The sequence below is a fragment of the Ascoidea rubescens genome (assembly GCF_001661345.1).
Source record: "Ascoidea rubescens DSM 1968 unplaced genomic scaffold ASCRUscaffold_3, whole genome shotgun sequence".
Taxonomy (NCBI): domain Eukaryota; kingdom Fungi; phylum Ascomycota; class Saccharomycetes; order Ascoideales; family Ascoideaceae; genus Ascoidea; species Ascoidea rubescens.
In genome coordinates, this window is record NW_017962915.1 from 795,024 (window position 1) to 811,283 (window position 16,260).

Sequence of the window (16,260 nt, forward strand, 5' to 3'; positions counted from 1 at the left end):
ATCAGAAAGACTTTGATAATTTGAGATAAAGTTTTTCTCGGGTTTGATTTTATCGAACATCAACAAAAACGAGCGAGTGATAATAAATCTAAGGAACAAGTAGTATGCATGTTAAGACCTATTTATTAGAAATAGAATTAGACGTATAATTAAGCTATCATAAAAGGTTGTTTAGAGAAAATATCAGAAAGTAATAGAAAATTCAAAAGAAAAAATAATGAAATGAAGATATCTGAAGGGCTCGCACAATACTACAGTTGGATCAATCTTTACCACCATTTAAAGTAAATTAAAGACCTTTACCATAATTGCCAGATTTGTAAAAATCAAAGATAATTTGAACAATATTTTCCAAAGCAGCCAACCAAGCTAATAATTGAGCCATAACTTTTGCTTGATCTTCACCTAATTTCTTAAAGAAGTCGCTTCTGTATGGACATGCTTTCATAGCCAATTTGAAAACTGGTCTAACGAACATATTATGATATTTAACCAAAGTTTTGTTATAAGCACTAGTAAAGGTTTCGGTCATTTCCTTTGAGGGATTGTCAACAGTTTCCCTCATGGCTTGAGCAGTGAATTGCAAACCTCTTGATAACCATAATAAACCTTGGGTAGCTGTTTTGTCCTTTCCTGCTTTTTCAGCTAAAACGATATCTTGTAAAGTGGTGGCAGATGAAGGATTTTTCAACAAGAAGTCTCTAATTTTTTTGACATTACCGGTCATATCACTCTGAACAACATTGAAAGCAGTAGAGCCCAATAAATCAAATAACTTGATTAAATCTTCAGTTGCAAGCAAAAATTCAGAGGTGTCAATCTTATTTGAATTAACTGGAACTTCAGTGAACGATTTTTTACCGTCAAAAAAGGTGGACATTTTGCAAAAAAAATTGGTGTAACGAATGGACAATTCAAGAAATAAGCGAGCCTTGAGAAATAACTAGTTTGCAGCAAATCTAGTAAGGAGTTGGAGGATATTTATACGAAAGAACCAACAGTTTGAATTATCTTTGGTGGTGAAGATAAATATATCTCAAATACTACTACGTGTAAAGAGGAATTCCGCAGCTAAGGACATACTCTGGCCCATATGTCCCGAAAAGTAAAGGGATGTCCATAGAAAACGAAACAAATATTGAAAAGATGTCATACGCAATGGCCCGTATGTGGAGGGAAAAACTGGGCAGGGACGTGAAAAACAGACCAGTTCGAAATGGTTGTAGCAATGGAAATGAGGACAGAGAAACAAACAATAAGCGAGAATTGTCTGGATAATGCTGTTTGGATGGCATCTTATTGTTAGCTGAAAGTGGAATGGTGTTGGAGATGAGAAAAAAGAATGTTGTTGGGATAGAAAGAGCTTTAGAAATCAGAGAACAGTAATTTTCAATTGTTACCATAGATAATAAAATTATAAATTACAGACATATATAAATGCATTTTACTATGAATGATTAATTTAATCTTTAAGTAAAGCTTCTCTCTTTTCTTCGATACGTTTTTGTCTTCTTTCACGAGCAGCTTTGTTTCTTAATCTTCTGGCTTCAGCTTCTTCCTTTAAGGATTTTTCACGAGCAGCTTCAGCCTTAGCTTGGATGATGTGTTCAACCAATGAACGTTTGTGTTTGAAAGTATTACCTTTAGCAGCTTTGTATAAAGAGTGGTATAAGTGACGATCGATTTTACCAGCAGCTCTGTATTTGGCTAATAAACGACGTAAAACTCTTAATCTTCTCATCCATAAGACTTCGGTTGGCATTCTTGCTTCTCTGGTACCTTTTCTCTTACCATAACCAGTGTGACGACCAGCACGTTTTGATTCAGCTAAGGCTCTAGCTCTGGAACGAGAGTGGATTCTAGCTGGTTTCTTGACAATGATACCATTTTTGTATAATTTTCTAATCGCTTGACGAGAATCGGAGACAGCAATTTCGGAAATTTCAGATGGATCTAACCAAATTTTTCTCTTGCCGACACCGAGAACAGAGGCAGCAAGTCTTTTTTGAGTCGTTAAATTTGGCCTATTGAAATAAAAAAATAAAATTAAAGTAGTTAGTATAAAAGCATTTTTTTAAAAAAAAAATATTAAATCTCAATTAGCAATATCAATTGTATAAATATGTTATATAAAAATATCAATTATAATAACTAGTTATAATAATCGGGTTTAGTAATAGTAATTAATATTTTTTTTTTTTTTTTTTGTAAATATTTATTAAATGTGTTAATTTTATTGAAATTTGAACTGGTTTAAAAATGTAGTTGTCAATTTTTCAATCACCGATTTTTCTTAAAGGAACAATTTTTATTGTAAAATTCATGTGAGAGAGATTTTTTTTTTTTCTTTTATAATTTTCAAATTAATCAAGTTGGTATTAAGAATAATAGTGTTATGTTAATAATGATTTATTAAATTGAGGAAAAACAATCAAATGAAATTGTTTGTTATAAGTTAAAGTGATTTGGATGGTGTTCTACAAAAGGTAGAGAAATGTAAATTAAGATCATTTTTCAAGAAACAAATATGATTTATAGAATATGACATTAGAATTGAATATAGAGAAAGACGAGATATTTGGAAAAAACAAGTATTTAATTTTGATTTTGGTTTTAATTCTAATTCTGATTCGGTTTTTATTTTTATGTTTATTTGTTTTTATAGAAATGATTTAAATGGTGTATTTCTATTATTAAATGATTTCATATATAATGAAACGAGAGATAATATAAATTGATATGGCATATTGTATAATGTAACGGAGAATATAATAAAGTGGGGGAGGTAATGATAGGTTGGCACTCACATTTTTTTAATTTTTTTTTGATAATCCTCTCCTATCGATAATAAATCTTGCTTTGGATAAATGAACAGAAGTTATCTTGTTGATTTAAAGGACGATTTAGAGATGTAATATAACTACAATTTTTTTCAGAATACAAGGAGAAGTTGGTGGTGGAAGCGTGATTTGATGATGGAAGGAGTAGGGCTGTGGAAGGGTATGAGGATTGAGAAAAGCGGATTGGGAAGGGAAGTCACAGTGTGTTGTATGGGAATGAAGATCATGTGAGATGATTCAAAATTGGAGAAAGTTGTAGATGCGGAATAAATCAGAATGGTAAGATAACTACTTGTTAGAGCCCTGAGATAATACATGTGATTGATTTTTTTTTAGTTGTTGATTTTTAATCATTGAAATAATTTCAAAACTAATAGATGATGATTTAAAAAATAGGTGGGAAATCGCAAAATTGAATACAGCAGTATAGGGAGATAAGATAGGCATAATGGCACATTCGCTACGTTCTAAATCCAAATTAAAGTCTAAATCTCTAAAGAGAAAGTCAGTGTTTCAAAAATACGACGATGAAAAGAGAAAACAGATTTCGGAAAAATTAAAAGAAAATATTGAAAAACAGCAAAAAGTAAAAGAGTATGGTAATGATGGTAATAGAGACGAAGATATGGTGGTTGAGCACCCTGAAGAGAAGAAGATTTCAACGAGTGGATGGAGAGATGCAAGACATCTTAATTATAAGAAGATAAATAAGAAATTCAAATTGAATCGTACTCATTTTAAAAAATAGAAGCACAATAATGTAAATTAGTATGGTTTATTTTTGATTCTCTTTTTGTTTGTTTTAATTCTCGTTGGGCATAAAATTGATTTTATTTTATAGATTCTAGTTGGCATTTCTGTTTATTTTTTTGTTTATCTTTTTTTCATATTCAAATTGTAGTATTTTACTATAATCCAGCAGTCGAACTTAAGAAAGATGCACTGTAGAAGCCAAAGGGGTTGGGCTGAAGGTTAAGTTGAGAGGAGCTGGAGAAACTTGAAATAGGGAGCTTGATAGCGAGTAGTGGTTGCAATCAAGGCAGCCAGAGCAAATAAGGCAACGAAGGAACTGGCGATAGTGGAAGCAACTTTATCAGCTCATCCAGCTCACGCACTTGCTTTTCCGGCGACACTCAACTGGCTATCGTGAGAGAGACGAAGCATATCCATAAACAATACTCACTTTTATTCGCACTTGTTCACCTGTTATTCACTTGAGATGTTGCTGAGAACTCCTCCAAGGAAGTGTAACTTGGAGGCTTGGAAGGCTGCAGCAGCGTCCGGCGTGGGCAGCCAAACCGCGCCATCGGCTGGACAGTGGAAATTGATGGCGTTTAGGGCCAGGGTCTGGGGTCTGCTGCTGCTGAATCTGTCGCCACTGCTGCTGCTGCTGCTGCTGCTGCGTTGGAGCGGCTCTCGTAAGGCAACCAAACAGCCGCCGCTGTCGGAACGCAGGGGGTCGACTGCCCTCCGTCAGAATCCGCCAAGATCCGTTGCCAGACCCAAGCCCGAACAAGACTTCTGCAAGATCCACTGCGCGCCCAGCAAACCACAGAGACGGCTTTCGCTGCTATCTCTATCTGCACGAGCTTCGGCGCAAGGCCGTGAGAGCGCTGCAGGCCTGCAGGTGTCAAGCAAGTGCCCGCCTCGGGCTGCTTCATGCTGCCTTTTCTGTTTCTAGATCACGACCTTCTTCTGTTGCCTTTATTTCTTCTGCTGCTTCTGCTTCTTCTGCTGTGCTGGACAGAGTCTCTTTTGCTGTTTGGGCCAGGCTTGTTCTTGCAGAGGGCTTTTCGGCAGGCAATTTGTCTCCAGCACTGGGTTCCAGAACAGCCTTTACTCTTTTCTCTTTTGCTTTAGTCTTTGTGTTGGTTTTTGCTTTAGGTTCAGGAATTGCCCATCATTTCTGATTGCATTTTAAACACTCATCTTCCTTATAATCCAATTTTAACTATCGCTACCCATACTTTCAATGATCCTATTAGGCTTCTCTTATTCTGTTACCTGCTTCCCTTTCCTATTAATCAATTATTATTTTTCATTTGATTATCTGCCGTACAAACCAATTTAACCTTTTCACATCTTTCCTTACAAAAAAGTAATGATTGTTAAATTATTTCTTAAATTATCATAAATCTTGTTTCTTATTTGCTTATTTTAATAGCAGGCAATGGTGGTTGTAGCCATATACAAGAGATCTCTTTTTCCTTTTTTTGCCTTTTTCTTTATTTCCTTCTCTTTCTTTTTTTTTTTGTTCATAAAATATCAATTACAATTATAATTTTAATCTAACATCATCGTTTATATTATTATCTTAATATCATCATTCTGTTATTATTCTTGATTTTTTTTTTCCCTTTTTGTTTTTTTTTGATTCCTTAGCATTTTGTATTATTTTACTGCCTCTTTAGTCATTTTCACATCCTTTTATTAAACTTCATTTTATTTCATATCCTTATTTCAGCTTTTCATAATTTTGCCTCTTTGTTTTCATATGAACTTTTTATATGTATATATATAAGAGATGATAATTCATAAAGATAATGATGATAATGAAGAAGCCATTAAAAATACGAATATTAACATTATTGAGGATAACAGTGATATAAACAGTGATATAAATAATAATATCAATAATAATAATAATAATAATAATAATAATAATAATAATAATAATAATAATAATAATAATAATAATACTGGTCAAAATTTATCAATCTCCAATTCTTCCTCTTTTAAATCTCCCATTTTTAATACCCAGTTTAACAGTCCAGTACAAATCATGTCTCAAAATGAAATTCATTCCATTTTTTTTGACACTTCGTCAGCTTCAATTAACCACAATATTGACAATAACAATAACAATAACAATAACAATAACAATAACAATAACAGTAACAGTAACATTGATATTGACAATGATAATGATAACGACAATGATTTATTATTCAGAAAAAATCTGTTTAATGAATCAAGTCCAAAAATTGACGAAAATATACTAAACTCGCTAACTTTCTCTCTAAATAATATAAATAATATAAATAATCAACTTCACATCCAAAATGACAATGATGATGATAATGATAATGATAGTGATCTTACTTACTCAAATTATTCTCACAACTTCTCTAATATACATCTGCCTGACACTTCTAATGATTACCCAAAGACACCATCCCAATTATTCTACTCCGAACCTTTAACTCCTAATGATATTCATCCAATTATACCTTGTTTCTCATATTATAATTACAATGATCATCACAATAATGATCATCATAATAACCATAGTAATGATCATCATAACAATCAAAATAACCATTATAATCACAATATTCATGATGATAGAAAAGTAACCTTTCCTTCGATTAAAATGGAACAGTTCAACCCTAAAAGTGCTTTATTCATTCCTATAATGCCCTCTAAAATTGGTGACGAAGATGAAGATGCTTATAATAATAACAATGATAATGATGACTGTATTTTAGATTTCACTTTACAATCTCCATCAAAATGTAAACCAACTCAAAATAAAAATAAAAATAAAAATAAAAATACAAATCAAAAATCAAAATCAAAACCAAAACCAAAATTAAGGTCAAAATCAAACTCAAAACCAAATTCAAAAAAATTTAATACCATCAATAAATCAAAAAAAAACTCAAAAAGGATTCAATCTTAAAACAAACAAATTAATGACGATACTATAGATCTCAATTTCAATTTCAATTCTTAATCATTTAATCAATTAATTAACTACTTGTTTAAATTATCTATTTCATTTACTGTATTTCTTAAATATAATCTTTTTCATTATATTTCTTATTGCTTTTTCATTTCTATATTCTGTGATATTACTAATCTACAATCTATATTATTCAACACTATCTAATATCTAAAAGAGATTTTACAAACTGAAAAGGTTGGAATACGGTTTTCTCTACTTTATCTATTTGCTTTTTCTCTCTACCTTTAATTCTTCACTCAATTTTGTATTATGTTTATATATAATATGTATATAATCTCTATTAATGAATACTACTATTTTCTTTTTTCTTTTTTTCTTATTTTTTCTTTTTTCTTTTTTTCTTATTTTTTCTTTTATTTTTTATTTTTTATTTTTTATTTTTTATTTTTTATTTTTTATTTTTTATGTTTTATTTTTTATTTTGCAATAAATATGGATGGATAAATTAATGGCTCAATTTGTTTTGACTTTCCTTTCCAAGTCAAAAAATTCGGATTACTATAATCATTTGGAAATCGTTTCAAAATCACTTTAAATCACTTGAAATCATTTCAAATCACTTGAAATAAATTATATTAAAATTAACCAAGGCGGTTAATTGAATACAAATATCGATTATTCTTTTAACATGAGTCAAAATAGAACCGATAGAATGATTAGAACATATACAAGCATTGGGTGAAATATCCAACACTGGTTATGATTTAATAATAGGTGATATCTCATAATGTCATAGTCATATAGTCATATAATCACATAGTCTCTGGCAGTATTTGGTTATTTTCTAATCCTTTAGCAATCCTTTAATAATGTTATTTATTCAAGTTGTGGCTAACATTGAAATGCTCCGCTTGGTACTAATTGGGTAATTTTTGTAAAGCTTACAACAGGCGGTGAGAATGAGAGTAAATAAAGAAGATCGAGAAGAGCAACCAAGTGGATTTGAGGCAGGCAGAATATAGCAGAGTAGAGTAGAGTAGAGGAAGTTATAGCTGGTGATGATTGAAACTAAAAAGTTGTTAATATGGTTCATATGAAGATAAAAAAGATAATCTCTAGATCGTCACTCATACTAGCAGCCCTAGTGTTTTTTGGGCTTTGTATTATCGACTTGATAGACATTATCGTCAACTCAAAGACATCAGATGGAACTACAGCGTTAAATACGTTTGTCATATTGGCGTCGTGCATCATATTTATATTGTTGACGTTGTTTCTAATTAGCTATCGGTTGTTCAATTTGAGGCAGTTGTTTCAAGATATTCCCAAGAGATACATTCCAATAAGCGAGGGAGATTTACCAGCTTATGTGTTGGAAAAGATCAATGACACATTGGATACCAGTCAAGAGGTTTATAATCTGATCATCAAGCCAGAGAAAACGATACAAAACGATGGGGTGTCAAATCCATTGGTTAATAACATTTACTTGGAAGATAGTGCAGAGATAATAACAGATGTGGTACCCAAGAGTTTAGTTTATGAAGATGTAATAAAATCGATTGGGGACCGATTTAAATTCAAAGAACTAATCAAAGATTGCAATAAGAAAAACAAGAAAAAGAAGAATAATAATAATATTAATGAAGAAATATTTGAGAAATTGAAGAATCTATCATTTCGAGAAATATTGTTATACATCAATGATAACGATGATAACAATGATAATGGGAATGATAAGAGAGTGAATGAAAAAATAATTAAAGAATTGATTGAAAATTATGAAAGATTGAGATTTTCTAATAAACCAATTAGTCAAAGAGATTTTTTGAGATTTTTAGAATTATTAGTTGACTTTTCAAAGATTAACAGTATTTTCTATAAAATATCAAACTACAAAAATACCGAAGCATATGGTGGCCATGATGGTGATAATAACGATAACGATAACGATAACGATAATAATAATAATAATAATAATAATAATAATAATAATAATAATGATAATGATAACGATAATGATAATGGTAATAACAATAGTAATCGTGGCAATTTTGGCAGCAATAGCTACAGCTTGCTCAATCCCTATGGCGACAATCAGATGGAGACCAGCTCGTCGTTGGTGCTCTCAGACTCGCTCATGACGACATACTCCAGCGACTGTCCCATCAACAGCCCCAACAACACTCAGGCGACCTTCAGCAAGATCTTCTCCAAACCAGGCTCCACCCTCAGAAACCTCTCGCTCCCCAGATTCGCCACACACAGCCGCGCCACAGAGCCTGATGGCAGTGACGCGCCACGACCAAGCACCAGTACGACACGCATACACGTGCCCACCGCCACGCGTCGCACACGCAGTCTGCAGACCTCTAGCATGCAGACCCTGAATCTCCAGGAGACCCTCGAGAGCACCGACTCCGAGGACGTGGACGTGGCAACGTACTTCCCGCACCTTGCCGCGCACTAGCACGTGTGCTTAGCTCAGCGCTATAACTAGAGGACCAATCAGCGAGCGGCGTTTGGGTCTGTGCTGCAACAGGCGGCGGGGTGCGCAGAGGCCGTTTTAAGTTGTGCGCCAGAACTCAGGAGTAGTGAAAAAAAAAGATATATAAGAAGCCCAAGCAATGACTTTTTTTTTGCATTCGCTTTCTCTCAACTCCACGATAGGATAAGCTGATCTTCCTCTCTCTCTCTGGTGTCCTGCCTGTGCTGTCTATATAATGCAGACTTACCACTGTTTCTCTTGCAACTCCAGTGTGTTCTAATCCTCCCTCTGTCTGCTCTCGCCAATTCCCTGAGCCTCTATACTATACAATCTTATTCACTTCTCTGTTCTTATTCTTTATTGTGAAATTCTAAACTTTATTTTTCTGTCTTTCGATTTTGATCTTTTATTCATAACTCTCCACTCAATTAATCCTGTATCCTCATATATTTGTCTTTCTCTCCTACCATCTTATCGCCATTAACCACACACCCAAACTACAACTCTGCATTCCCAAATCAAAACCACAAAATAATGTCAAGGCTTGATCGTTTAGTCCTATTGCTAGATACCGGTTCTTCAAACTTTATAAGAAACACTGCAGCTGATCAATTGGCTGATACCTCAAAGAACCATCCAGACGAGATCATAAATATCCTCGAAAGAGTCTATCCATACTTGAAATCAAAAAAATGGGATACAAGAAAGGCTGCCGCAAGAGCTTTCGGTGGAATTGTATCCAATGCTGAAATATGGGATCCGAATAAAGACGATGACAACAATGATCATGATGCTGAATTCAATCCTAAAAATGAAGTCAAAGATGAAGATATAGATCACGACAAAGATATCAAAATGTCTGATGACCAAAACCAAGATCCAGAAATTAAAAAAGAACAGCTACCACATTCCAAAATAAAAGTCGATCCAGAAATTAAATCAGAAATTAAATCAGAAATTGACATCGAACAAGAAGATTTGAAAAAATTCCTTATTTCTCAAAAATCAAGCGTCAATAATTTTAACGATGACTATATAACTTTCGACAAATTTATATTATCTGATATCTTTAAAAACGGCAAAACTTTAAACAAAGGCGATAATTCAATCCATCAAATCAAGTTGTTTAAACCTGATGATAATTTTGAAAAATTAAAATCACAAAAATTATCTTTAAATGCAAGACTAGGTATTAATGTAGATTCAAGTTTATACATCAAATATAATCAATTTAATATTAATAACAACACTACCAATAACAACAACACTATCAATATTAACACTACCAACAATAATAACAACTATAACAATGACAACACCAACGCTAACACTGCCAACACTAATACTACCAACATTAATACTACCAACACTAACACTAATATCATTAATACGAAAAATAACTATTCAAAAATCAATAATTATAATCAAATGTCTAATTCTAACAGCCCGATTAATCTGATCAATCAAAAGTTTATTCCAAGAAGAGACTTTTCAAAAGACTCCATAAAGGACTCCATAAAGGATCCCATAAAATATCAAAACAACATCCCTAGACCTTCTCATAAATCAAAATCAAAATCTTCAACTAGACTAGAAGCAATGGCAAGAAGAAGAGCCAAAGTTAATGCCAAAAATAATTCAAACTCTTCAACTCCTGTAGATTTATCTCAATCCTCATTTTCAAGAGAATTGGCCCAAAATAATAAAAATAACAGCAATAACAACAATAACAATACAAATATCATTAATAATAATAATAATGATACGAACGATAATGTTAACACTAATAATAATAATAATAATAATAATAATAATAATAATAATAATAATAATAATAATAATAATAATAATAATAATAATAATAATAATAATAATAATAATNATAATAATAATAATAATAATAATAATAATAATAATAATAATAATAATAATAATAATAATAATAATAATAATAATAATAATAATAATAATAATAATGATAATGATAATGATAATAGCAACCAGAACAATATTAATAATAATGATAATCAAATAAATAACAACCATTTGAATAATCTTCCTAATAATAATCCTAATAATAATCCTAATAATAATCCTGATAATAATCCTGATAATAATCCTGATAATAATCTTCCCAACAATAACGATATTAATGAAAAAATTAAATCAATCAAAATCACTTCCCAAGCAGGCGGAGATAAATTGGTCCTTGAATCAAAATCCTTAGACCCATCCTTAGATTCTTCCTTCATATCAAGAGAATCGAAATACTCAAAATTTATTTGGCTATTCCAGGGGGTCTTTGAATCTTTATTATTCAACCTATTCGATCAAAGCTGGGAAATAAGACATGGTGCAGCTCTAGGCTTAACTGAATTAATCAAAAAACATGCAAAATCTGTTGGTAGAATTAAAGGAAAATCAAAAGCTGAAAATGATGAAAAAAACTTACTAATTCTACAAGATCTAAGTTGCAGAATACTAATACTATTTGCTTTAGATCGTTTTGGTGATTATGTCTCTGACAGTGTGGTTGCTCCAGTAAGAGAATCTTCTGCTCAAATTCTTGCTACTTTACTAATTCATTTAAAGGATAATGACGACTTGACTTTAAAAATCTTCAATTCTTTAATCTCTCTCATTTTACAAGATCCTTATCAAACTGGCTTGAAATACCCATGTTGGGATGCTAGCCATGGGGGTATGCTAGGCTTGAAATATTTTGTAAATGTTAGAACTGATATACTATTTAAAAAACCTGAACTCTTTCTTGATAAAATCTTGAGAACCGTATTATATGGCTTGAAAGAATCCGATGATGACGTTCAATCTGTCGCTGCTTCTACTTTGATCCCCATCGTATCTGAATTTTTAAAATTAAAACCCTATTCCATCAAATCCTTATTACCTGTCATATGGGATTGTTTAACAAATTTAAAAGATGATCTATCTTCTTCAATTGGTTCGGTAATGGATTTATTAGCTAAACTTTGCTTAGACGAAAGAGTCCTAAATTATATGGAAAGCTACTCTGATAATGAATATCTAAAATTTGAACATTTAATACCTAGGTTATATCCCTTTTTAAGACATTCAATCACTAATGTAAGAAAATCTGTCTTGAACACTCTCATCTCTTTTTTAAAAATTTCTCATACTGATATTAATGAAAATAAAAAATTTAAATCATGGATAAATGGGAAATTATTAAGACTTTTATTTCAAAATATTCTAGTTGAACAAAATATCGAAGTCTTGAAATTATCAGTAAATGTTTATAACACTGCTTTAACTGAAATTCAAAAACTTGATACTAATAATTCGGGTCAATATATTGAATCCTTCTTTAACCAACACGCAGAATCTTTATTATCTTTACTTATGACTCCCATTGGTATTCCAAGGAATCATTATCAAATGGATACATCTTTAATAATGAGGCCATCGGGCATTATGTTTTCTGCTTCATTATCAAAATCTTTTCAAAATCCATCAAACAATAAAAATAATATTTTAAATCCTACAGATTTAAATGGAGGTGTTGTTCCGATAAAAAGAGGTAGAAAAAGAAAAGCATCACCTCCAGATTCAAATGTTCCTGTTCCAAATAAATGCGATAACCATATTAATATTGATGCACCAATATTCAATGGTGATATAATACTACTTGGTGAAGATATATTTATAAAGACAAGAGTCGAAGCCGCAATAGCGTTTGCTAATACACTTTCATATTATTCTTTAAAATCCACCTTTTTAAACAATATTCTCCTGAAATTAGCTAAACAGTATATGAAATCTGGATATTCAAGTCCTAAAATATTAACCGGTGTAATAATCCAAGAATATTGTTTGTTTTTGAAAAAAAGAAAATTGCCGAATAATTACTCGAATTTGAAGCAATTATTTTTATTAAACTTTATAAAAGTTTTGCAAACACCTTCGGTAGAATTGCCATTTTTTACGGAATTAGTACCAAGATTAAAAACTTTAAGAATGCATTGCATTTCTTTATTTAATATTTTTATTGAAATTGGTAAAATTAGTCCAAGTAAAATGCCTATAATTCCAGTTGTTGTGCAAGGTGAAAAAGAAGCCGGAGCAAATGCTTTTTCGATTGAAGCTGCAGAAAAATTTGCCAATCAAACATATAATAAACTTTACAAATCTTTAAGTCCAATGTACAGAATTCAAGTATTCAAGATTTTGGAAGAGAAAAAATTCTTAATATTGTCAACTATAGAAGATTGCAAAAAAATATTAAATCAGCGTAACATTGGAGTGTTAGCCTCATATGCTGCTGCTGCATTAAAAGCTGAAGAATCATTGCCCAAGAAACTAAACCCCTTCATAAGGTCGCTTATGGATAGTGTCAAAACAGAAGAACATGAACTATTTCAAGAAAGAGCTGCAGAAGCAGTTGCCAATTTGGCCAATAGTTTGCAAATGGCAGGCAAAACTAATGTCTCTGATAAAATTCTTAAAAACTTATCTGCATTTTTGTGCTGCGATACTTCAGAAGTTCCAGAATTTGAACCAAACAAACTATTTACAGAAAACATTCTTTCTTTGCGTAAAGAAGAAGCAATTGTTGATCCTTCTGATATTGCAGAGCATGAGAAAGCAGTATATGCTGCAAAAGTGAAACGTCAAGGTGCTAGGTTTACCTTGGATAAGTTGTTGCAAATGTATGGTTCTGAACTATTTGTTAAATCACCTAAATTGAAAGAAATTATATTACTATCCTTGGAAAATTTGGACAGGGAATCTACTGATCCAGTCTTTCAAAATGAGAAAACTTGCCAATCAATAATTGATTCCTTTGGAATAATAAGGTCTTTATTACCCAATCTTCATCCTGACATAATCCAAAACGATATATTAACTGTATTGCCTCAGATTTTGAGGGGCTTAAAGGCAAAATTTTCCGTTTTCAGATATGCTGCTTCTAAATGTTTTGCTACCTTGTGTTCCTCTATACCTTCTAAAGTTGTGCCATTTCTTGTCAAATCAGTTTTACCATTGCTCAAAAATTCTAGAGAAGTTAAAGATAGACAGGGTGCTATAGAATGTATATACCACTTATCAACCACCATGGGTTCTGACATATTGCCTTATGTTGTTTTCTTAATTGTGCCTGTGCTTGGTAGAATGAGTGATTCAAATAATGATATTCGTTTGTTGGCCACAACGACTTTTGCGTCTCTCATTAAACTTGTTCCATTGGAAGCAGGCATACCAGATCCTCCAGATTTGCCTGATGATATTTTAAAAGGGCGTGAAAGAGAAAGAGAGTTCATTCAGCAAATGATGGACCCAACAAAAATAAAGCCATTTGAATTACCAGTTTCTATAAATGCCAGTTTAAGGCATTATCAACAAGAAGGTTTGAACTGGTTATATTTTCTTAATAAGTATCATTTGCATGGTATTTTATGTGATGATATGGGTCTCGGTAAAACATTGCAAACGATATGTGTTGTAGCAAGTGATCATCATATGAGAGCTGAAAAATTTCAAGAGACTGGAAAAGAAGAATACAGAAGATTGCCATCATTGGTTGTGTGTCCTCCATCTGTTATGGGCCATTGGGAACAAGAAATAAAACAATATGCGCCATTTTTGACTGTTTTAGTTTACGCTGGAAATCCTCAAATGAGAGCTGCTTTGAAAGGTCAAATTGATAACTTTGATGTAGTTGTTACTTCTTATGATGTTACTCGTAATGATACCTCAGTTATATCTGCTCATAGTTTTAATTATTGTGTGTTGGATGAAGGCCATATAATTAAAAATGCAAATTCAAAATTAACAAAATCGGTTAAAGCAATTAGTGCAGATCACAGATTAATTTTATCAGGTACTCCTATACAGAATAATGTTTTAGAATTATGGTCATTGTTTGATTTTTTAATGCCTGGCTTTTTGGGAACTGAAAAATTATTTCAAGAGAAATTTGCAAAACCAATTAGTGCTAGTCGTAATAGTAAGACATCTTCAAAAGAACAGGAAAAGGGTGCTCTTGCACTAGAGGCGTTGCACAAACAGGTGTTACCATTTATGCTCCGTCGTCTCAAGTCGGAAGTGCTTTCTGATTTACCTCCCAAAATTATTCAAGATCGTTATTGTGAACTCAGTGATTTGCAAAAACGATTATATAAGGATTTTTCAACCAAGCAAAAATCACTTGTTGAAGAAGGTATAAAGCAAGCTTCTGAGCAGGAAGACACTAAAAAGACACATATTTTTGAAGCATTACAATATTTGAGAAAGTTGTGCAATCATCCTCGATTAGTTTTAACACCCAAACATCCAAACTACTTAGAGATTGGTCAATATTTAAACAATAAGAAAATGGATATAAATGACATTAGACATGCTCCTAAATTGCTAGATTTGCAGAATCTATTGTTAGAATGTGGTATTGGAACTAATGTTACATCATTGAGTCCAACAAAAAATCAGCAGCAACAAGATATTATATCTGATGGAGTTATAAGTCAACATCGGGCATTGATTTTTTGTCAACTTAAAGACATGCTTGATATGGTTGAAAATGAGCTACTACGTAAACATATGCCTTCTGTTACATTCATGAGATTGGATGGAGGAACAGATCCCAGAGAAAGGCAAAGTATTGTTCAGAAATTCAATTCAGATCCATCAATTGACGTGCTATTGTTGACCACAAGAGTCGGTGGTTTGGGGTTGAATTTAACCGGTGCAGATACTGTTATATTTGTTGAGCATGATTGGAATCCAATGAATGATTTGCAAGCCATGGATCGTGCTCATAGGTTGGGTCAAAAGAAAGCTGTTAATGTGTTTCGATTGATAACGAAAAATACTCTTGAGGAGAAAATCATGTCTTTACAAAAATTCAAAGTGAATGTTGCATCGGCGATTGTGAATCAACAGAATACTAGTTTGACGTCGATGGACACAAATCAGTTGCTTTCGTTATTTGATGTTGAAGAATCAGCGACCGGAACTTCAGCAGAATCTATCAACGAAAAGGATGTAGCATCAAAAACAGTGAATGAAATGGCTCTTGGAACACAAGCCAATGCTGTTATGGGTGATTTGGTTGAGCTCTGGGACGAAGCCCAGTATGAAGAAGCATATAATCTTGACTCCTTTATCAAGACGCTTCGATAATGCCTTCAAAGACGTTTAGAAAGTTCAAGACATATTCTTTGGTCGTTTTTTTTATAACTAATTATTTTAACTCTTGTTTCATTTTT

The 16,260-nt window shown here is 32.2% G+C and overlaps 7 protein-coding genes across 7 annotated transcripts; 5 read left to right on the plus strand and 2 right to left on the minus strand.

Annotated features, from left to right (window-relative positions):
- Nucleotides 1–289: 289 nt before the first annotated feature.
- Nucleotides 290–880, minus strand: ASCRUDRAFT_85066 (GLTP domain-containing protein; the record flags this gene model as incomplete). The annotated part of the gene is made up of 1 exon (XM_020194885.1): nucleotides 290–880. The coding sequence occupies one exon, from the start codon at nucleotides 878–880 to the stop codon at nucleotides 290–292; it is 591 nt and encodes a 196-aa protein (XP_020048769.1).
- Nucleotides 881–1,462: 582 nt separating this feature from the next.
- RPL19A (60S ribosomal protein eL19) lies at nucleotides 1,463–3,194 on the minus strand (the record flags this gene model as incomplete). The annotated part of the gene is made up of 2 exons (XM_020191780.1): nucleotides 1,463–2,024; nucleotides 3,133–3,194. 2 exons carry the CDS (start codon nucleotides 3,192–3,194, stop codon nucleotides 1,463–1,465), a joined length of 624 nt encoding a protein of 207 aa, XP_020048770.1.
- A 94-nt stretch (nucleotides 3,195–3,288) lies between these two features.
- Nucleotides 3,289–3,588, plus strand: ASCRUDRAFT_7034 (uncharacterized protein; the record flags this gene model as incomplete). Its single annotated transcript, XM_020191783.1, has 1 exon — nucleotides 3,289–3,588. One exon carries the CDS (start codon nucleotides 3,289–3,291, stop codon nucleotides 3,586–3,588), a length of 300 nt encoding a protein of 99 aa, XP_020048771.1.
- A 579-nt stretch (nucleotides 3,589–4,167) lies between these two features.
- ASCRUDRAFT_69263 (uncharacterized protein) lies at nucleotides 4,168–4,521 on the plus strand (the record flags this gene model as incomplete). Its single annotated transcript, XM_020191651.1, has 1 exon — nucleotides 4,168–4,521. The coding sequence occupies one exon, from the start codon at nucleotides 4,168–4,170 to the stop codon at nucleotides 4,519–4,521; it is 354 nt and encodes a 117-aa protein (XP_020048772.1).
- Nucleotides 4,522–5,364: 843 nt separating this feature from the next.
- On the plus strand, nucleotides 5,365–6,540 carry ASCRUDRAFT_12497 (uncharacterized protein; the record flags this gene model as incomplete). The annotated part of the gene is made up of 1 exon (XM_020188933.1): nucleotides 5,365–6,540. One exon carries the CDS (start codon nucleotides 5,365–5,367, stop codon nucleotides 6,520–6,522), a length of 1,158 nt encoding a protein of 385 aa, XP_020048773.1. The 3' UTR covers nucleotides 6,523–6,540.
- A 782-nt stretch (nucleotides 6,541–7,322) lies between these two features.
- DLT1 (Dlt1p) lies at nucleotides 7,323–9,195 on the plus strand. Its single transcript, XM_020189090.1, has one exon. It carries the CDS (start codon nucleotides 7,613–7,615, stop codon nucleotides 8,996–8,998), a length of 1,386 nt encoding a protein of 461 aa, XP_020048774.1. The 5' UTR covers nucleotides 7,323–7,612; the 3' UTR covers nucleotides 8,999–9,195.
- A 355-nt stretch (nucleotides 9,196–9,550) lies between these two features.
- Nucleotides 9,551–16,174, plus strand: MOT1 (DNA-binding ATPase; the record flags this gene model as incomplete). The annotated part of the gene is made up of 1 exon (XM_020191652.1): nucleotides 9,551–16,174. The coding sequence occupies one exon, from the start codon at nucleotides 9,551–9,553 to the stop codon at nucleotides 16,172–16,174; it is 6,624 nt and encodes a 2,207-aa protein (XP_020048775.1).
- Between the last annotated feature and the right edge of the window lie 86 nt (nucleotides 16,175–16,260).

Coding starts and splice junctions, on each gene's coding strand:
- DLT1 (XM_020189090.1), top strand. CDS start 7,613: ATGGTTCATATGAAGATAAAAAAGATAATCTCTAGATCGTCACTCATA.